Source organism: Myodes glareolus, chromosome 3 (assembly GCF_982192425.1).
Source record: "Myodes glareolus chromosome 3, mMyoGla1.1, whole genome shotgun sequence".
NCBI classification, from domain to species: domain Eukaryota; kingdom Metazoa; phylum Chordata; class Mammalia; order Rodentia; family Cricetidae; genus Myodes; species Myodes glareolus.
In genome coordinates this window covers 106643508-106666587 of record NC_142028.1, presented here as the reverse complement: position 1 = coordinate 106666587, position 23080 = coordinate 106643508, and the positions used below count along the sequence as shown (strand labels likewise).

The 23080-nt window shown below is 39.8% G+C and overlaps 1 protein-coding gene across 4 annotated transcripts in view; it reads right to left on the bottom strand.

The window, feature by feature from the left end:
* The window catches only part of Bnc2 (basonuclin zinc finger protein 2), a 402638-nt gene that overhangs the window by 229063 nt on the left and 150495 nt on the right, over positions 1-23080 (bottom strand). For 3 of the 4 annotated variants that reach the window (XM_087904893.1, XM_085686207.2, XM_085686212.2), the window contains exon 4: positions 9879-9962. The exons of the other annotated variant lie outside the window; for it this stretch is intronic. In XM_087904893.1, the coding sequence (XP_087761019.1) occupies positions 9879-9962 (84 nt within the window). The remainder of the gene's footprint in view (positions 1-9878; positions 9963-23080) is intronic. 4 annotated transcript variants of the gene reach the window in all.

Below are 23080 nucleotides of genomic sequence, written 5' to 3'. Positions count from 1 at the left end.
AGTTAATGTCTTGACCTTTGAGCTGGGTTCATGTTTAGTCTTCTTAATGTTGTTAGTCACTCAAAAATGAAGAAACTCTTAAGGCCCTGCATTAGAGCTAAGCATGAAGAAAGAAAATATTTTATCAAGTTCGGTATCTATTACCCTCATCAACATACATGTTTAATTTCAGTTTGCATAACTTCTCCAGAACTGTCAAGTACAATTGTTCCCCACAAAGTTCTGAAAATCCTACCTCTCCCCATCTCTCGAAATTCATTTCATAATCTGCATCAATTTTAAAGCCCTGTCCTTGTTTTGATATAGCTTCTACTAATAGAGCAAAGGGAAAGTCTACTCACTTAAAAACATGATGTTTGCTAATATTAAGGGGCTGGATTAAAATTTTAGACTGTACTCATAGATACTCATTTATGAAGCAAAGACCACCAGTCATCACTGAGAATACCACTGGGGAAAATCCACAGGTAGGGGAAAACTGGATTCATCTAAATTAGCTAAAGCAGATTAACAAAACTGGATTCATCTAAATTAGCAGATTAACAAAACTCCATCTCAGAATCAGTACCCACTCAAAGTATACCATCGGTGACATCATAGAAAGCACAGTTCAAACTTCAAAACTTTACAAATTACAGTGTAATAGAGGACCCTGGTGCCAGGATTATTTTAATTCAGTCATTTTACAACTTCTATGGATAGTTTCAGTGTGGGGGATGAGAATGTCTGTTTACTTATTTAGTCAGGCAAGAAAAGGCTTTCCTCCTCTTTGTTATAAAACTTTTATTTATATATGTGATCAATGTTTATTTGTAAAACCTCAATACAATAACAGATGTCAGCTACATTACATGTTTTTGATTATAAACTCCTAGAGGGCAGAGACCCTATCTGTTTAGCTCACATTTTATAGGATGGAAACACAGAACCATACCCAAAAAGACACTTAAAGAAGTTTTTTAAATAATAACAATGATTTCAAGAGAATTTAGTCTGTTTCTGTGCTCCAAGAAACTCTACTGGCACTCACTGGACAATAAAAAAAAAAAAAAGACTTTTATGTTCCCCGGCAATTCCTTTCTTCGCATAACTGCAAACAACACTTTTCTTTTGAAACAGGGATCACTTGGACTGTTTCTATTTGATAATGTTTAAGGAGTAGCTTTTGAACAACATTAAGTGACACTAGAAAGGCAGAAAAAAAGTAAAAAGCCAGACCCAAACATTATATGCCTTGGCAGTACTCTGACACATCTCACAGATCTCCATGGCGAACCTGCTGAGGCTGTGACTGCAGCCCTAAACACGAAACTTCCTGAATTCTGTCCCTGCCACGTTCAGGTGTGACTGGTATCTGCATTCTTTATGTTCTTCTGGATCTTATGAAATATAGGGCAGAATCATTTAATATTTATTAATCTCTACAGGTATAAAGACAAGCCGATGATATCATCTAGGGTCTGACACACCAAAGGTGAAGAATGCGGATGATTTGGGGCAGTCCTTTAGAGCTTCTCAGCCAGTTTCTAAGTCTTTAAGAGGAAGATATTGGGTTTTACAATTCACATAATTTTCACTTGTAAAATTTTAAATCACAAGGAAAGTTATTGAGTCCTAAAGAATCCAACATACAACTTGAGGTTCTACTACCTACAAACAAAAGGTTTCCTTTCCTTTTACAAGAAACAGGAAGGCTTGTATGTTCTAAAATAAAGTATTCATTGTGACTAACTCCAGTCAAATATTCAAATGGAAGACCAGTAGTAAGTCTTATAGCGATACAAAGCGTGGGTGTACACTGTGATATATTTATTAAAACCCATGTACATGCACCTTCAAAATACATAATTCTCTAATCAAGGCAAGCACGAAAACCTTCCAACTTTTCTTTCTTATCTCCTTTTCATATGAAACTGCTGTGGCAATGGCTTAAGAAATTCCACACATTAAACACAGTATCTTCCTCGGCTTTTCTAATATTAATAGTAGCAGTAACCAACATAAACAGCTTATGTGAAATCCCTCCCCTGAAATCCAGACATCCTCCCGTTGAAACACTTCTATAAAGAGAAATGAGCACAAACTTTATTTCATTCATATTATATCTGAAATAGTAAAGCTCAAGCTATACAAATCCATGACTTGAAGGTTATTTAAAAAGGAAGTTGGTACAACAACAACAGAAAAATGAAAAAGAAAAAAAAACCCTGAAAATATGTAAAAGCAACTAATTTATATCTTGCCAAAATTTAAAAGAGTGGGGGAGGGAAAACCTTACAGTCATTCAAAAATGTTCTGTCTTTACTAATAAATTTCAATTGCTGAATACACTATTATTTTTTTGTTTTTGAAAATTAGATACACAGAAAACAGTAAGCAAAAGTATTGAATGAAAACCATTATCTTATTCAAAATTTTCTATTTTGAATTCCTATGGTAGAAAGATACGTTAAAAATTATTTTAAGTTAAACAATATTTAAATAGTCAAAATACATATGTTTTTCAGAAATCTTTTCCCCAATTATTAGCTGTTTGGTGACCAGGCAAACATATTTATAGCATAATAATAGACTGACTTTTATTGTGCGCCATATTAAAAATCATCCTGATAATATCTCCCCTTTCAATCCTTCCAGAAATGCTAGGCCAACACGGAAGAATTAAAATGTTCCTATTCCATTGCATCAACTAAAATTAAACCCAGAGATAAAAACACACAGAGGCCAGATCCTACCAGTTACTCTGACGGATTTTAAATGAGTTTGAAGCCAAGGGTTTCTACATGAATATCCTCCAGAACGAGAGAATAAAAACGTTCACCTGAACTACTAAGTTCTGACTAACACTGACAAGTAGGTAAATTTTACTCACAAGCAGGAGGAGGGGATGGCTCAGTTAGCATCCTGTATTCCTTTCTTAAGCTTCCTTATCAAATTCATTCACATTTTTAAACCCACCAACAGTCATACAACTTTACACATTTATGTATATTCAAATGAAGCAGCTGTGGACACCAGTCTTTACGGTAGCAACACAGAAGCTCTATGGACGAAATGGAATGGTAGATGGCGTCTGTGCAAAGTGGAAAATGAGAGCAAGATGTAAAGAAGCAAATATAAAAGGGCAAGGGTTTAAAGTGAAAACACAGGCACGGGAAGATGGAGAAAGGACAGAGGAGACACGCCTGGGCAGAAAGAAGGGCTAAGAGGCAACCAAGAGACAAAGGAGCAGAGCGAGATAAAATGTTTGCAGTGAATGGCTCTTGTCCAAAGCTTGTCAGAGCTCAAGCCCAGCGCCTGCATCTTGTTTTCTGACAGCAAATGCCTCTCCTTTTTTTTCCCCCCTCTCCAAAAATGGTTTCTGTACCTAGGCAGTCTCATTTTACTTTCCATTTTCTATGTTAGTTTGAGACAAAGGTTCAATTTTTGAGTTTTGTTCATGTGTATAACAATAACCTTTATTCTAGAAATGTACTTTGTAGCCTGCATACCATTGCTCAATTCAGTGCACAAAACCTCATAGCTGCTCAGACCTTCCAAAAGCCGACGGTTTTTCCCCTCTGAAGAAGTCGGAGTTGCCTGGTTCTCCAGGGCCTGAGGATCACATGTGAAATCGGTGCCATGTGATCTCTGATCTACTCTGAGCTATGCAGCTATCTCTACAGAAGGGAGAATGGTGCATCTAGGTCCTGGTCAGGAGCTCCTGCCACACCACCTTCACCACTGCCTTGCTTTCTGTTCACACACCTACTGTCCTCCCCGGCTGTGCACACCCACGGTCCACACCATACTTCTCAGAAGCGGAAAACCTGGTGGTATTCTCGTTACTGTCCAGTCTGCTGCCCCTTCCAGTGCACTTTAATACACTTAGGGGAAAAAAAAACCCTTTCATATAAAAATTCACTAAGTAATATACCACTTTTGCTCTATTGATCCTACAAACTGTAACTCTGTGAAGTGGCTCAATACCGTGTCATCACCACACAGCAACTTGTTTCATTTACAGTATCTGTGTTCCACTTCTACTCATGAGCTAATATAATTCAATTTTTTTTAACTGCACACAGGCTGCTAGACACATGTGCATGGCAAATGGAATCTGAACTTAGCTTAACAGCCTCATTTATTCCTGATGGTTTAAATTATTTCATCACAATTAATGACACCCCCTCAGCTTCCTGTGCAGCACTGCCAGATGTTCAGAGACCACAAAGCCACTCTCTTCTTTGACGGCTGGTGACAAGTCGTCCTCTGAAGGACATTCCCTAGGTGCACAGCCGGATGACACCTCCATTGCTTAGCACCTCTCTGCCTCCCAGAGTAACTATGATGAGGAAAAAGCAGGAAGTCATGAGAAACCAGCAAATGCATTAGTTAGGGCGAATTCTGCAAGGGATCTGCACTTGGAGAACTTAGCTGCGGCTGGAGTCCCTAATCTCGCTGTTTACAATAGACCTCTGCCTCCACCTATCCACACCAGCATCTACCCAGTGCATGGAGTGCCTGCAGTGGCAGGCTTCCCAGGGGAATGCAAACAACATTCATAGTATGGACTTGCCACAGAGACCTTTCTCGCTTTTGGTAATTTTATTCTGAGAAGTGTCTTGTTTTTATGAGTGAGCAATTTGAAATTACTGTCTCTATCGTGATTCAGTAAAAATGCTAACTAAAAATACATTTTGACAACTCTTTCTTAGCAGATTCACCCCACTTACTTAGACTTAGTAGGGTTCTGTCATTGTTCTTGTTTTCCCGGGGGCTACTAGGTTTTGTTCTCAGGTTTGTCTGTTACTATCACTTCACCAATTCTGTCCAAAGGACATATTGAAAAACAAATTTCCCATTTCCTGCTCTGACTATGGTAACAGGCAGACACAACCATTTTATCTTACCACTTTTAATAATAACAAAAAAAATCTTAGTCTACAAATCAGAAATATTCACTAAATTCTTCATTTGAATTTCATGTAAAACAAAAAATCATATAAAAATAGAAATCACAGGTAGCTAGGAAGGTGGCAGAAATAAACACACACTTTTGCAATAAGAATTCAATACACGGCTCTGATTTGGAAAACATTTCCATAAACTAGAGAACATGTGGCAGACATTTTATGGATTATTTTTTAAATGTTTAAAAAAATACCCTGATCTTATTCAGGGAATAAGGGGCCTTTTCGTTTGCCAAAAAGTGTAATAGGAAAACAGAAAGGCCACCTGTGTCAGCCCACCCTATAGCATGAACATGAGCTATAAGAACATTTTAGAAAATATTTTCAAACTGAGATGAGAAAAAAAATCAGTATCAATACAGATTCTAAACAGATGCAAAAGACTTCTGTGCATGTTAGTAATTCTGTGTGTGGCCTCTCCAACCAGCTAATTCCACATGCCTCCCCAACTCAGTACACTTTCTCTTTTACAAGCTCCTTGTGATTAAAACTGCAGCCTCCTACACAGCAACTTGGACAATGGACACAAACACAGGGAAAACTAATCAAGGCAAACAAGGTGACTTTTCCACACCCATAGATGGAGTTTGTAAATCTTCAATGGCTACTGCATTCTATTTGACACTCGGTGCTGAGCATTTGGTATCTATATATTAAATGCTTCACTGGGATGTCCTACGGAAGAGATTGTCTCTCTTGGAGCTGAGGGACTCAAGGGGGAGCTGTGCTGGTGACACTCTTTGCAGCCAGCAGACAATAGTAAACTCTTAGCACTCCCAGAGTTGCATCAAATTTTCCTTGGACTGAAACTGAAATGAAAGTTCAATTACTGAGAGGTAGATAAGTAAAATAAACAACTAATTTCATACAGAGAAGTTGGGAGAGCGTCATATGGACCTCATTCTGTTGTCTCCGAATACTTTATCTGAAGGGGAAAAGGAGCTGAGTAAACTTTAAACTCTCATGTAGGGATGTATTGCTTGTGTGTCCCTGGCAGATGTGGAAAGGAGATGAAATGGGCAGGGGAGAATCAAATATCCCTTCGCTGCAGGTTTGCTGAGAGAGAGAGCGCTGCAAAGATCTCACATCTGGCAATCATTTGTCAATAGCTGGAAAGAGAACGGCAGGAAACTTTCTGGCTCTTGGAGAAGATGAAAAGACAAAAACCATCTCTCTCTCTCTCTCTCTCTCTCTCTCTCACACACACACACACACACACACAGAGAGAGAGAGAGAGAGAGAGAGAGAGAGAGAGAGAGAGAGAGAGAGAAATGGTACAAGGACAACCACATTTATGCTCGACCACTGCCACCCCCACCCCCGAATTTAATGATCTTCAGATATACTCTACTCTATGGTCAAAAACATGCAGTCACTTGACTTGTTAAAGCTGCAGTGTGTGTACATTTTTCAAATAAACCCCAGGGCTGATGTTAGAAAATCAAAATCAGTCAAGCATAGACCGCCTGGTACTTTGGGCAGGAATCCTTGTGGTTTAGTCAATAAACAGAATCTGAATGAAAGACACCACAGTAACTAGACAGTAACGTTTTGAACAGCTCTTAACCTGAAGGGAGGTGGGGGGGATGGTGCACTAGTGACCAAGGACATAAAGCTACCAGTCCACTTAGAGCTGAATGCCTGCAAGGTGGCGGTTTACTCCATCCTCATCTGTTGTTTCTAACAAAGAGTGGGGAGAGAGAGGGAGAGGGAAGAGAGAGAGAGAAAAAGAGAGAGAGAGCGAATATGAGAATAGTCTTATATGTGGGTGTTATAAGTGAATCTGAGAAGAACTTTTAAAAAATTAATTATACCTATCTAATAAGGTGGTAGGGGAAACCTGTCTCCATTTTGTTCACACTAGCACACTACAGACAATTTGAAGCTTCATTGTGTGTTCGTAAAAATGATCAGCTATGTCCCCATAGGTTCATTACACAATAAACAAAGTTTTCAAGATACCCACATACCACATTAATTAAGTTCTCCAAAATCACAGAATATAAATCTGCCCACAGTGATAGATAGACTTCGAGGGGTTGTTGCATTAACTCCAGGCGCTGCTGCTATGGCACCTATCCCTGTGACTCCGTGAGTGAATGCTGCAGGTTGTTTAATAACCTGGCAAATTCACAGTAGCTTGTCAAATTATTACAGGAACAGTGTCATCACTAAACAAGCCTGATCACGGTTAATTACAATGCAGACCAGAGAGCAGCCACAATTGTTCATTAATTACAGGAAGCACCTCATTTAAATTTTATGGAAATTTACACTTGCACCCCGGTATGTCTGAAAAAAAAAAGAGATCCTTCACGCATTCACAGAAGAAAGGAGTCTGTGGTTTATGAAACATCACAGTAAATTGTGTCTAATCTGGTATTGAAATATTGGCTCATTATTTACTCTAATTTTCTAAGCACTTCAGTGGTGAAAAAGACCAAGTCAAACCTCACATAGTGAACTCCCAACCAAGAAAAAAAAATGTGAAGGTAACTCTAACAACTCAACCCATGACTAGATGCAGTGAGGCTAAGAAAGGTAACTTTTTATTAAACAAGTATACAAAATACTTGTCAACAACTAAGGGGGTCTGCCCTAGAAGGACCACTTCCTAGAAGGCAACTGTAGAGGTGAACAACTCTTTGCTGCATTTCTAAGCCAAGGAGAGAATGCACAGCTTTGCATCTGCTTCAGAAAAAAGGAGGGAAATAAGCCAACACGGGGTGAACTAGAGCTGATCTTCTAGCTACTCAAACACATTAACCCCAAAACACAACAGCTACCTTTGAAAAAGTCAATCAGGCACAGACTTGCAAGACCAAAGATATGAGGATACATATTGTAAATACCAAGATTATTAAACCATGAAGCTGCTAAGATAGCTGAAAATATCAGAATAAAAGGCAGGGATTTAAAAATAAAAAAGAAGTTAAGGACAGAAAGAGGTTTCATGAGTCATGAGAATGTAAATGAACTAAAGTATAAAACTAAACCATACATGAGAGTATATCCCCCAAATGAAAATTCTTAATAAAAAGCAATATAAACCAAGTATTGTTTCCAAACAATGTGCCCTGGAAGTCACAGTGAGAATCAGGAGGCCAAGAAACAAACCTCTGGCCATTTACAATGCCTGGCACTAGAGAGAAGCCTAAAACCTACGCAGGAAAAGCAGGGGCCTGCAGCAAGTCCTCCAAGGAATTCTCCGAAATACATGGCTCCTTCCCTCCCATAACAAGGAGGAAAGAACTAAATGCCATGACAAGAATGAAAGAAATGAAGCTTCAAAGTACTTCTGGAACAGTTGGTTGGTAAAGAACAGTCAGTGTACTGTAACTGACATAGAATGACCAAAATGGATATTACTAAAAAGGATGGAAGCCATACACAGAGGAGGAAAGGACAAGAGAAGGAAAAGGTTTAAGTATGTCCAGGCTAATTCACCAATTCAACCTAGTTGACAATCTTTCAAGAGACTTAATTTCCCCCTTCAAGCTACTAAAATAGTGCTAAAGAAGGAAGGGACTAGCGATGTGACCATTTTCCTTGCTTTGTTTCTTTGCAGAGGTCACATTGACTTGTCAACCATACTGTTTACCTACGACCAGAACTTTACTAAATACGAACATGCACTTCCTTCCTCCTTCACTGTGCCAAGATAATATGCTAACTAAACAGTTTTAAATTTTATTGTAGACTGGCATTGCAAACCCATTTTCTTTCCACTATAACTCAAGGTTCAAAACACATTATCCTCACAAGCCACTAATGGTGACTGCTGGAAGAACATTCTCATGTCATGCCCAGTGTCAAGGATCAAGCTACTCCCCACAAGAAGCCTTCTGTCACTCCGCATCTGAATGTCACAGACGCTGTTAGTTTTCCAGAACTAGAAAATACATGATCATAGCTTGAATGTGCCACACCTGCTTTCCTATTGTACCACATCCATACACCACCTAGACAGTACCAGCTTGGGACGCAACAAAGCTCGGGTGGTCTTCTCGAGGCCAAGAGCAGGTGTGCAGGAGATGGTGCACCCCCACTTAGTACTATAAAAACTGAAGCCGCCCTATCTCACCCTCATTTCCACTACGAGGAGCTCAACTGTAAAAATTGTTCTCTTTTATTATGTGTTGCATCTAAATCATAAAAAATAAAACCTTAATATTGTACTCAATACATTTCTTCCATAAAGTGTTGAAAAATCTAGGAAATGATGCCAAGTCTGAAAAAACTGGGTTTATTCATGCCATCCATGTTGAAACTTCAGCCTGTACATTGTAATGGCAAACATAGCCCTCAAAAATCCAAAAGCACACAGAGGCGGAGATGCTCTTCATCATCTTTACATTTCTATTTTGCAATATGCCAAGCCAGGTCCAATGCCTCAGGACCACACAAAGTGAACAAAAATCCAAGCCAGCATTTTTAGGAGAACTGTACTTTGCACACATCTCCCAATGTACTAAGACAGAGACGCTTATTGTTAAGGGTTACTCTTCCTAAGTACCCAGGTTTGGAATCACTTGCCAAAAATCTTGTACTAACCTGTGTTAGTCTACACAGTCAGCCTTCAGGATCAGGGATTTTTTTTTTCTACCCCAGAGTACATCTTTTGGATGGGTGGATGGATGGATGGATAGATAGATGGATGGATGGATGGATGGATGGATGGATGGATGGATGGATAGATAGATAGACAGACAGACAGACAGATGGATAGATGGGTGATAAATTTCTTCCAATTATACACAACTCTGCTTACAAGGATCTTCAGCCACATATATGCTACATTAACCCTTCTTTACAGGGGTCTCAAGGGTTATCATCTCTTGATAGCACTGATAACCCTGTTATGGCCTCCAGGGACTATGGTTTCTGTCACACCACCCCCAGCTAATAAAACAGTAAGACTCCAACCTGGACTTCCAGCCTCTGGTCTGGCTCCTCCAGGTTTGGGCAAAAGTCTGCACCCAGCACTCTGCCAGCACATGTCAGTGGAACCTGAGGGAATATGGCTGGGTTAGATGCTGGGTATGGGTGCTGCAACATAGTCAAACTCTACCCAGACAGAAGCAGGTCTGAAAAGGACTTTGATGACCTGACACATATTTGACATTTGTTATGACAAATATATTGAAAATACATGAAACTTAGTTTATAAACTATGAAAATATAATTATAAGAAGGAAATATCTACATAAATTTTGCCCCTGTGGCCCCGGCCCTATATTTACATCACATAGCAAAAAAAAAGTCATAAATATCTATAGACAGAAAGAAAGGAAGTTAAAAGGGAGAGAAAAGAAAAATGAGGGGAGAAAAAACTGAAACAGACTTTACTGGACACTGATGATACCTTCTTTCTACCTATCCTTCAAATTTCCAGAGAAAATTGCATTCTCTATCATCTAAAGTTCCTTTCTACTCTTAAGACATGTTTAATTTCCCTCTTATAAGATGTATTAGCACAGGCAGATTTTAACTTATAAATACCTATATTTTATTTTCAAGCTACTATCTTGTTTTACGTCTTGTTTGTTGGGGAAGGGATGTTGTGTTCATACTGGGAAGGACACTGAAGGTAGCACGTGACACACTATAGGCAAGTGTTCTGCTATCAACAAACCCCCAGCCCCAATACTTATTTATTGTCTTTAAGTATAAGAAACACAGCATAAAGCTTATTCCAAAAAATAACAGGAATGAGATGTTTTAATTTAGTAGCTAATCCCCAGCATCTACAGTTCTACCATGAAATTCATGAAGATCTTTCAAAATTATGCCTTCTTCTACAATCAGTCAGTATCATCCATTACCTACTCCAACTTACTTCATCTCTGATCTTAAGATGATGAGATATGAATTTAGAATCTATCTAAACTTATTTCCTACGTTTAACATTTTTATCTAGGGCGTGGAGATCTAGCTCAAAGATAGAGAAGTTGGGTGACTTAAGCAAGAGTCTGACTTCTACCCCCAGAATAGCAAATGTTAAATGTTCTCTTGGTATTTGTCAACACATACTCTCTGCTAATCTCATTATCTACCAATATCTACCTCAATGCATCATTCATGGCACACATCACCTGTGTCTTCCATCCCTTTTCGCATTTGAGTCTTTCAAAATTCCAATTAAGATCACCTGTGTCATCAATGTCCTTGTCAAGGGGTCAGTCCTCAGTCAGGTAAGCTATGGGAGTGACTCCCTCTTCCCCATCTTCCAATCAGTTTGCCATTCAAGTTCTCAACAGCTCTTAGTAGATACCACCTGCCCTCAGGGCTGTATCTCATAATATAACCCAGTTAATCTTTCAAACACTTTAAAACCAAGGTTCCCCTTTCTGCTTAAATCTCTTATTTGTCTTTCATGCCAAGGCCCAAATAGTAAAACATCTAAACATCATCTGTTGTCAGAGTTAGTAAGTCTTGTTGGTTTATGGGAAGGTTTTTTGTTGTTGTTGTTTTATTTTGTTTTTTCGAGACAGGGTTTTTCTGCAGCTTTGAAGCCTGTCCTGGAACTAGCTCTTGCAGATCAGGCTGACCTCGAACTCACAGAGATCTGCTTGCCTCTGCCTCCTGAGTGCTGGAATTAAAGGCGTGTGTCAACACTGCCCAGCCTAATTAAGCCACTTTTTATTTTCAACAATTTTATGAGTATTTACAATCTATAAACAAAAAAATCAAGATTAACAGTAGATAATTGCCTCTGTGTTACCAGCTATTAAGCTGCAAATTTCAAAGTTTAGAAATGAAAAGGAAAAGAAATACTGAGGACAAGATACTAGGTAAGAAAAACTCCATTCGGTGCCGTCAATTATAAAGGTGGTTGCTGATTTTCCACATTATAAAGACAATACAGGAAATTGTCCACTATTTGTGTATTATTCTAAAACAGTATAAGCATTTCTAAAAAGAATTTCTACTCTAAGTTGCGGGAGGGGGAGACTGGGTACAGAGAAGCAGAGGCATTAGGAATTTGTGTTGTGTCACAGATAGAAATGATGCTGATTGTACCCTGCAGTTGACATATGGAGGGGCACTAATGAGTTCTGCATCAGTAATTCTCTCAAGGGGACAATAAAAGGAAAAGGAAAAAAAATCAATCTTGGAATATTCAATATCAAAATGAATCCTCTCCCATCCCGCAAAAGATTCCTATAAAACCCAACAAATGTGACTACGGAGCTGACTGAAATGGTTTCCATAAGCCAGAATGTATATATTGCAAATTGTGTGTAAACAATACCTTATTTCACATACACAAAGTAAATTGCTACTTATCTTAATATTATTTGACCATGTCACAAATCCTGAGCTTCTAGATTCTTTTCAGCCTCACACTCCCAGAATGCACTTTATAAACACTCTCAAGAGGAAAGGAGAAAGTTAAACAACTATAATTACATTCAATTACAACTTCAGACACTTAGAAATACAGTTCTGAGAGGGCAGCAAGTCTTTTGAGCTGGGGAGGGAAACTGCAGCAGCTACCAGTATGCTTCAACAGCCCGAGTCACAGAGAAGAACTCGTAGAGGCGGTATTCCTGAACTTGGAGTCCCAGGATTTCTAGCAGGAGAAAGGAAGTCAGAAGGACGCGGGACAGAAGACTCCCACGTGCTGGAGACAAAGCAATTGAGATTCAAACCCAACTGCACAGTTCAGGAGGTTACACTCCAACAATGCCCAGCGCCCCACTACAACTGCTGCATACAGCCTGTGCCAGCCGTTATCACACGGAGAAAGTCTTAAAGAAAAATAAGCGGCAACTGGGGCATAAGAGATGACGAACTAATTAGCTGTAATTTGGCATTGATTCCTCCATCTTTTGATTTAGAAATCTCAAGTTAGCCAGCTCTCTAAAAGTAACCAGAAAGGGACTGTCATTAAGAGATGACACAGCTGTCTGCTTATCCTCCCTCTCCTGTGAAATGAGAGGCTGAAACATAGTAGGCCTAGCTAGTGTTCGCCATATAAATATTAAAGTGACCTCGAGATTCTTCTTTATGCATGTTCCTCTGTCACAGTAACGAATGTCGATGTCAACACCATACTGGAAGATGAAACCACACTGGGTTTTCACAAACCATGCACAAGAATTACGACCTCACGGACATTGTAGCCCTTAATTGTCCTTCTAATTAGATGTTGCTTTCAGAGTTAATAAAATGATTTTTCTGTTGAAGAAAAAATAGCCAACCAATCAGCTAGTATTTCGAAACTTGATTCTACAATTTCTTTGTGGGATTCTGTTTTGAACATATAGACTTCATTCTGCTGGTTCGGTAACAGCAAGGGAGAGGCCTTGCAGAAGACCATGAGATCTCCAGGGGAAGCGGAAGCAGGGTACCTGGCTGCTCTTGTACAGACCTCAGAGGAACCATGGTGCATGAGAGAGCGATTTACAACTTACTTTGTGTATAATCAGCAGAAACAAAAGATGACAACATGCACAAAGGCTTCTCTCTCTCTCCTCTCAGGAGAATTCAGAAAGGGAGGGCCAGTGGGCATTCACTTCAGTGTCAAAAGGGCTTTCGGAAAACACATTTTCTGTGGGACAGGGAGGAAATGTACCAGACTTCCTCAACTCCCCACCCCCCAACCCCTGTCTCTCTCTCCCCCTCTGTCTCCCTCTCCCTTTCTCCCCTCCCCCCTTTCTCTCACACATGTGCGAGCATGCACACACACACACACACACACACACACACACACACACAACATTTTTATTTGTCTACTTAGGATACATACAAAACTGTTAGGCATTAGACTTCAAAAAATAAAACAGAAACACCAAGAATTGAAAAGGGATGCAGCTCAAACTATCTAGAGGTGAGTGGATGGAAGTGGAGGAGGCATAGAAGGATGAGAACAAAAAGGAGACTCAGAATCGACGACTTGAGGAGAAATATGTTACTGAGAAAGGGGCTTATGGAGGCAGGGATGACTCCATCTGAAATTCAGTTTCCCTTTTAAATATAAAACATTCATGTAAGCTTTTTCCCTGACAGGCATCATGAAAGTCACAGCCCAAATAAACAAAGTAACTTCGATGGCAGCTCAAGTCTTCACAGTTAAGCTGGCGCTAAGCCCAGATCAGTTCTGAATCACTCGAAGTGTTTTGGTGATTTCCAGTCCAGCAATGATGAAAGGGGTAAAGAAACCAATCAGAAGAACCTAGAAAAGAATGAATATACAAAGGTGGATATGAAAAATAGGACGAAGGAAAGAGGTAAAGAGAAGGTACATTCCTTTAAGAGGACTTGGGGACATGCTGAGTGCAAGAACTGTTACATTCCAAGCCAGAGGAAAGCATTAATGGTACTTCAAGATGCCAAACAGCAAGAGGAAAACCACCCATATAATACAAGTTCTGGAAAGCCATTAAGTGAAATAGCTCATACAATGGCTAGCCAGGATCTCTTGAGAGAGTGAAGAAATAAGATTTCCCACCACCGTGAAGATGACGATGCATTTAAAGCACAGTGCTGCCAAACACATGAACCAAAAACCAGAAACAGTAAGGTGAGCGACAGGGGCGGGGTGTACATCTAATCTAATCTTAACTTCTCAGCTGATAGCCAAAGACAGCACTGTAGGACTAAAAGTTCTGAATCACAGACCTCTAGGCTAACACTGCCAAAGGGTTAAGCACACAGATTCTAAAACAGAAAAATGAATGTTCTACTCCCTGATGAGAAAGGAATGCATGTCGCAATGTTCTTTCTTCTAAAAAAAACAATGGACAGAAATATACCCATTCTTATAGAAGCCTGAGATGAGACAGGGATGCTCCAAGAAGAATCAGATAAAGACGAGGGGGGAAGGTTATAAAGGAAGAATACAGACATGGACTGTCTGTGACACTCTGGAGTCACGGGATCCTACTACTACTTAGCAGACTGACAGGAGTTGATAAACACGGCAGATGACTTCGAGGTGGAGACAGTGTGCCCCCAGGAGTGGGAGGTACTTAGGAGTACATCCTCCCAGATAAGTTGCCCAGGAGGAGGGCTCCAAGCTCTGTGGAAGGAGCCACCTGAGCAACCTCCAATAACTGGAGATGTTCACAGCCACAAACAAGACCCTTGCTTTCATGCTGTAAGACATGGGATAAAAGGTGCAAGTCTCTCTTCCCTAGTGACACCCTGAGGAGTCTAATGGGCCATGAATAATGCTAAAATTATACAGAATCCCTCTTCGAGAGTACTGGAAGGACGTTATACCTAATAGTTATTAATTCCCACATCAGACAAACAGAGAACTTCATTGCATTATTTTCCCTTTAAAGAACAACGGAGTTCTGCAGCTACAGTCCTCTTCCATGCCTGATAAAATGGACAGGTGGAGTTAAGCTCTTTCTAGTAACATTCATTTTCCACGAGAAAAATCCTACCATGTGATAATGTTCAACTTATACCTTTCAATTCTCAGTTTATTTGGGGATCAGTGTTAAAGAAAGTAAGAATGAAGTCATTTTAACCTGTGCTATCGGTAGAGTTTTTAAAAACTATTTTTTTTAAAAAAAAAGGTACAGAATTGAAATGGTTCCAATTAGTTCCACTCACTCTTGTAATTCAGTATTTTAGAAACTAAACGTCAGAGTTGTTGCTTAATGGTGTATACACACTGCCAACTTTGAGAGCCGATATTTAATGAAAAGTTGAGTATGTTTATGCATGCCCAATATTTTCGTCTTCATTGCTCAACTCCAACCATCCTATAGACAGGCAATATTTAAAAAGTTCTTAGCTGGGCGGTGGTGGTGCACTTCTATAAACACAGCACTCAGGAGGCAGAGGCAGGCAGATCTCTTGGTCAGTTAAGAGGCCAGCCTGGTACTACAGGCTAAGTTCTAGGATATCCAGGGCTACACAGCGAAACTCTTTCCCTTAAAACAAGAGGGAAAAAAAGAAAGAAAAATGAACACTCTTAATAGATGCTGGCCTGTTTAAATCTACACTGTGGTTCCTTGTCACTTATCATCTCAGACCCTTGTTTCTGTATCTGTGTAAAAGGAGTCATCATGTCTCCTATGTAGGGTTGGGCAGTAAGGTTGGCAAGATGGTGCATGGGAAACATCCTCTAAGAACTCAGTGGATGTGCTTCTACTGGTATCACAAAGGGGCACCCTGCACATCTCTCCCCTGAGGGCTCAGAAGTTTGAGATACTAAGCAAAGGAAGAAGTTAGACAATGACAGAAGCAAACTTCAAATGACCATAGGGGACACTGAACATCTCCTCAGTTAGCCTCATTTAAAGTCCAATGCTACTAATTTTGGAAAGGCTTCTTGTTCTTGTAATGCTGTGTTAAAAGCATCACTGAAAAGGGCTAACTGACTGAGGTTCACCACAGGAAGTGTTGATTATCAGAATATCTGACCCTCTGTCCCTCCTCTACAAGCCAATCCTCCTGCAAATAAAAGATGGGGCCATTTTTTGAGTGTTCAACAACACTACTGACGTGAGTTTTGAATTTAAGAAGCAGAGTTTCTAGGAAGCACACGTGAATACATGTACCTCTGGGAACTGACAAGACTTGTAGCCCACATTGGAGCTCCGCACTCTACCGGCTCTGCTGGGCACAAGTAAGGAAGTCTGACTACCAGGAGAGCAAAGACTCCCCAGATGATAACTTCACTTAATAAGAGACATGACTACTAAGGAAAGAAAAAGGAGATTCACTGGGGTATAGATCTGAACCTCCATCATCCCAGGCTCCACAAATGACAGTGGGGTTACCAAAAGTACAGAAACATGGAAAGAAAACCACCATGGTCAAGGAATGATAGAGCCAACTCACACACACTGCAAACATTAGTGAGACACTGATGTGGGGGGGCAAACACTAACATGCGGATGAAGTTTTTGCACTAAAACATTCTTAGCCAATTTCAGGGCAAACTCCTGTAATCTCAGCACTTGTGAGGCTGGGGCAGTAAGACTGCAATATGGAGGCTAGATTTTCTATAGACAACAAACAAACAAACAAATTAATGTCAGGTCTCTTTAAATTAAACCACTCCACTGAGTTTCTCTACCTGGCTGTCCATAATAATAGAGAATTGGCACCAGAGATCACTTCCTAAATATCACTTCCCAGCAGCACAGACACTGAGAGAAACAATGAATAAACGGGACCTCCTGAAACTGAGAAGCTTCTGTAAAGTAAAGGACACGCTCAACAAGACAAAACAGCAGTTTACAGAATGAGAAAAGAACTTCACCTACTCCACATCACACAGAGGTCTGATCTCCAAAATATACAAGGAATTCAAGAAAATGGTCATCAAAAGAACAAATAATCCAATAAAAAATGGGGTACAGAGGAATCTAAAATGGCTGAAAGATACTTAAGGAAATGCTCAACATCCTTAGCCATAAGAGAAATGCAAATCAAAACAACTCTGAGATTCCATCTTACACCTGTAAGAATGGCCAAGATAAAAAAACACTGATGACAACTTATGCTGGGGAGGTTGTGGGGTAAAGGGAACACTCTTCCATTGATGGTGGGAGTGCAAACTGGTATAGTCGCTTTGGAAATCAGTATGGTGATTTCTCAGAAAACAACCTTCCTCAAGACCCAGCAATACCACTTTTGGGTATATATCCAAAGGATGCTCAATCATAACACAAAGACATGTGATCAACTATGTTCATAGAAACATTGTCATAGCCAGAACCTGGAAACAACCTAAATGCCCCTCTACTGAAGAATGGCTAAATAAGACATGGTATATTACACAATGGAATATTTTATGGCGAAAAATAATAATGACAACTTGAAATTTGTTGGCAAATGGATGGATCTAGAAAACATCATATTGAGTGAGGTAACCCAGACAAATATATGTACTCACTTATAAGTGGCTTTTAGACATAAAGCAAAGAAAAACCAGCCTACAATCCCAGAGAACATGCACAACAAAGATGACCCTAAGAGAGACATACATGGATCTAATCTACATGAGAAGTAGAAACAGACAAGATCTCCTGAGTAAATTGGAAGCATGGGGACCTTGGGAGAGGGTAGGAGGGGAGGGGATATATATATACATCATATATATATATATATATATATATATATATATATATATGTATAGCTTAATTACAAAAAAAAAAGAGTTGGGATGACCCAGACCTGGAGACACAGGTCTATGATTCTAGCATTTTGAGAGGCTTATCTGGTTTCAAGTTGAAGTCAGATCAGGGATACAAAGTAAAACTCTGTCTCAGAAAAAGAATGAATTGGGATGAATTTCTTTGTAATGAGAGGAAGGAAGTGGTCTTTGGGAAATAAATAAATCACTGCATTTCTCTTCGAAGGGTGATCTTTAGAAAGGTTTCCAGTCAAAAGAAAATGTATCTGTTTAAGTTGCTCTTACTTATAGAGACATGAAAACAGAAAGGATCACTTAGGTTCCTTTTTCTTTCTCCCTAAATTCACAGTGCTGGAAAGGAAACGGTGATTGGAAATGCATGTGCAAAGAACAAACAGCGAGGTGAAGAGGAATGTGTCGGAACACGTCTTTGCAAAGTCAGGAGCACAAACACTATCCCAAAGAGCACAGCATTTCAATTACCCCTGAACCATCTACATTAGATCAGTGACTGTTCATAAAATAGTGTGTATACAATAGATTCAGTACACAAACGACTGACTACAGAGTCAAACACTTCTGAAGAGGCCTGAGGTCCCATCAGAAATGAGTAAAACTGACAATGAGCTCCAAAAGTGGGTGCCACAAGTCCTACCACTAACCAGAGGAGCCATTGGTATCTGAACAGGAGAGCCAGAGACTATTACATGCTGCCAAAGATCAATAAACTGTGCCCAAAGATCCATGAACCAAGCTGATTTTCTTTGAATACAAAACCTGAACTCTGGAAAAGCTAAAAGGAGAAAAGGCACATTCGATCCTGTTGTTCCATATAGTAAAAACATTGTCAACTCAAACACAACTATACTGTATGCAGCACAATCCTCCCTCCAAGCTGCAAAGGACCTCAGTCTAAAAGAGAAAGTAGACCCAAAACTGATTTCAATGAAATATGCCATATGCCCACCACAACTGCACCAATCTCAACTGGGGTGAAATGCAAGAGATTGGAAAAGCTGCCCAATTCTGCTGCTCAGGTAAAACACAAAGGCAAATTTCCCACCAATGACATCCCTGTTACCAGTATCTCAGGAAGTGGGGGATAAAATAAAAGGGAATTTTTTTTATCTTCCACTGGGGATCTCCTTGTGTGCTCCAAGTGAATGTGCTTTATTCCTGAAACCTAGCAGCTTTGAAAGCTTAAGTGTGTGTGTGTGTGTGTGTGTGTGTGTGTTTGTGACCTCACATACTCCAAACAACACCTAATGACAAGGAATGCTGGAAATCACCATCTTCCCTTTGCACACTTTCCATAGTATGCTCCACCTAGGTTTCATCTGTCACCTCTAGATAAACAGGACACCAAATCCCTCCCCTTTCTCTTTCATATGAATGTTAATCCTGAACTGCCACGCTCCCACTACATTTTCTAGATGTCCAGCTAGCATTTCGCTAAACAAGCAGACTCCGTGAAGGCTACTGGGCTTGTTTCCCTGCTAGAGTGCATCGCTGGCTTTACTGCATTTTGCAATGGTATCACCAAAACCTCATTAACAAAGACTCAGAGCCACAGATCATAATTAAGAGTCTTCTCCATATATCCTAACCCCACTGATTCTGAAAGCCTGTCTTTTCAGAAGATAGAGACAGTCTCCTCCGCGGTCCCTCACACACCTTACAGACCATCAGTTCTATCAAGTGTGTCCTAGGCTCTCTGCACAAACCTTAAATGACAACCCCAAATCTATCGTTCTGCGCTCACCAACCGGTGCTGCACCCCACCCCTCCAATGGTCACAGAGGTTCTCCTAGGTGATGTTTAAATTCCCCACAAATTATCAATTAACTTTTTTCTAGACCCCAGGGAATCCAACTTTAACCTGTCCTTTCAAAAGTTTTACCTTCTCTCCCACCAAGAAAAACGCTTAGCTAGAGTCTAAGTAGCCCATCCGACGTGCCTTGCGTCCTGGCTGTTCTTTCCTCACTGGATACACTGCTCTGGCTGGTCTTTCTGGAACGGCCTCCCTTGCGTCCTACTTCTGAGCTCTCTGTATTTCTCAACAGCAACTATTCCACAAGATCCCCTGGTGCAGAAGAGAAAAAGTTCTCCTTCTCCACGGTGCTCTAAGATACTTTCGGTAATCACCGAACATCCTTGAATTTTACACCATGTTTTCTGTTATTAACAGCAATAACTAACGTATTCAGCTTTGTGTTCTTTTGTGTTCACAGCACCCACCAAACTGCTTTATTAACATCAGTCAGCCAACACATATTAGCTAAATAATGACTACATCTCTTAAAATTCATAGAGGTACCAGTGAAAAGTAATTTTAACCATTTCATTATTCTACCTGATCCTCAATATATACCTTCAGGGCAGGTATAGGCCAATAATTGCTATTTTTATATAAACTCGGATGCAAAGAACTCATTAATTGTGTGCAGAGTGGTTAGTTCAGTAACTAATTCTGTGGTATATTTCTGCTGAGACAAGTCTCCTCTGATATGGACCTTGCTTTCTGAATAGACTTTCCATCTAACTTCAACCCCAGCTGTACCTAGAACCCGATTCTACAAAGCAGCCTTCCAGAGGTAGGAAAATGGACACGTCTCCCTTACGATATAACTTGAAGAGATCTTCTCTCACCCACTCAAATCACCAGCATATGCTGAAATCAAAACAGTATAAAAAACATGCGGGCACATTAACTGTTTGGCCAATTTGAAATTTACTAAGGCTCAGGAATAGGAATAAGTATGAAGTGCCCCTTACTAATAAGTCCCTGAAAATCAGTACTAATTGTGATTCGTCTAAAAAGAAAGTGATACGTTCACTAAACCAGTCTGAAACAGAAGAGATTTCTAAGATAGGATGATGGAAGAGTAGCTTACAGTCTACCAGAGAAAAAGCTCCATCCTAGTCAGCTTTTAATTTGTTTCAAACAAGAGGAAAGTAAACAACTAATGAGCCAAATGTAGTCCTGATGCCCTTCTTTTATTAAGTATTATTGAAACACAGCTATAGCTACCTTTTATATGCGTATTTGTCATATATATAACATATATATCAAGTTGAATAACTACTATATAGATCATACATGAACCCAGCCCTTTACAGAAAAAAGCCTCCCAAGCCTTTTTTTTACTTTGTTTTGTTTTTGTTGATGTTTTTGTTGGAACAGGATCTTATGTAGCCCAAGCTGGCCTCAATCAAGAGTGATCTTGAACTCCTAATCCTCCTGTCTCAGACTCTCAAGTGCTAGGATTACAGGTGTACACTATCACATTGCTGGGAGTGCTGGCTATTCAACACAAGGCCTGCGGACTAGGCAATCACTCTACTGAGTTACATCCCCAACTGTTTTAACCTGTGCAAATATTAGGCCTTCTTTGTAATCAGTATCATTTTTATGAGTCCATAATTATGAATTAAGTTACAAATCCAAGCAAGGGCATTCATACTGAAGTACCATTCTTTATTGTTGAAAAAAAGTCTAAGAACCAAGAACTCACTAAATTGATTGTGATACAATAGTATAAGACTAGATTCAAATTATGATACATCCCCTTTGTCTCCCTCTCTCATTTTCCCCTCCCTCTTTCTCCTTTTCTAGCCCCTTCTCTTTCTTAGGTGAGAGTTCTAGGAACTAAACTCAGGCCATGTGAATACTTAGCACAAGTACTGAACTGTTTTTCCTGTCCTGCTGATGGCTAGAAATATCTACCACTATAAAAGATGGATCTATGGCACAGTGTTGGGTTTTTTGTAAGGGCACAAGTACATACAGATAAACCATTTAAAGTAGCTCTAATGTTTCACACATTTGTATGTATGTATACATATATATGTATGTGTAAATGAAGAAAAACTGAAAAGTTGTTAGTAAAAAGGTTCCTTACTGGTAGCACTAACATTTTTCTCTCTAGTTTTCTTAATTATAACTGTGTAATATAGCTGCATCTTTCCGGTAAAAGTCACACACCCCAAATTTGAGACTATTAAATATTAAAGGTATGAGTGGTTTAGACCCTTTCTTTTTTTTCTTTTTTTTCTTTTTCTTTTGAAATTAAGAAGGTAGTTGGGTACTGGTGGTGCACACCTTTAAACCCAGAACTCAGGAGGCAGAGGCAGGAGGATCTCTGAGTCAGAGGCCAGCCTGGCCTACAACGTAGGTTCCAGGACAGCCAGGGCTACACAAAGAAACCCTGTCCTGAAAAACAACAACAAAATAATCCCACAAAACCCAGAAAATAAAAAGGAAGCTTTTGGGGGGAAGGGAGTGTTGTTCTTATTGTTTGGTTTGGGTCAAGAGTTTTTTATTTTGTTGCCACTGTTCTTTATTTTAAAGACTGTAAATAACAAAAGCCTGAACATTTGTGAACTTTTATCTCTACTACATGAAGCAACCTAAGCAATGGATAAAGTCCTGCCTTCATAAAGCACACACGAGTTAGGTGGAGGGGAAGAGGTTAACAGACTTGCTTCTTGATAGAGGAATATTAATTCAATCAGTTGCTTGCTTCTGAGTTACTATAAAAAGGTTCATAAAGTACCCAAAAGCCACAGAAGATTTTTAGAATTATGCTGCTCAGTGACTTATTCCCAGTGAAGAATAGAAATAGAGATTTCTTTTCTACCCTAACTTCCTTCGGCAAAAGTCAGCTTTCACACACTGAGTTACACACTCAGTGTGTAATTGGCACACTGAGTGTTAACTAATAACTGAAAAGTCAAGTGTCTACATCATGGAGGTAACAAGAACCTGGCACCATAGCTGAGGAACATACGCTGGCAGAATACAGGGTATGGACCAGATACAGTAACAATCCCTGACAGAATACAGGGTACGGACCAGATACAGTAACAATCCCTGACAGAATACAGGGTATGGACCAGATACAGTAACAATCCCTGACAGAATACAGGGTACGGACCAGATACAGTAACAATCCCTGACAGAATACAGGGTACGGACCAGATACAGTAACAATCCCTGACAGAATACAGGGTACGGACC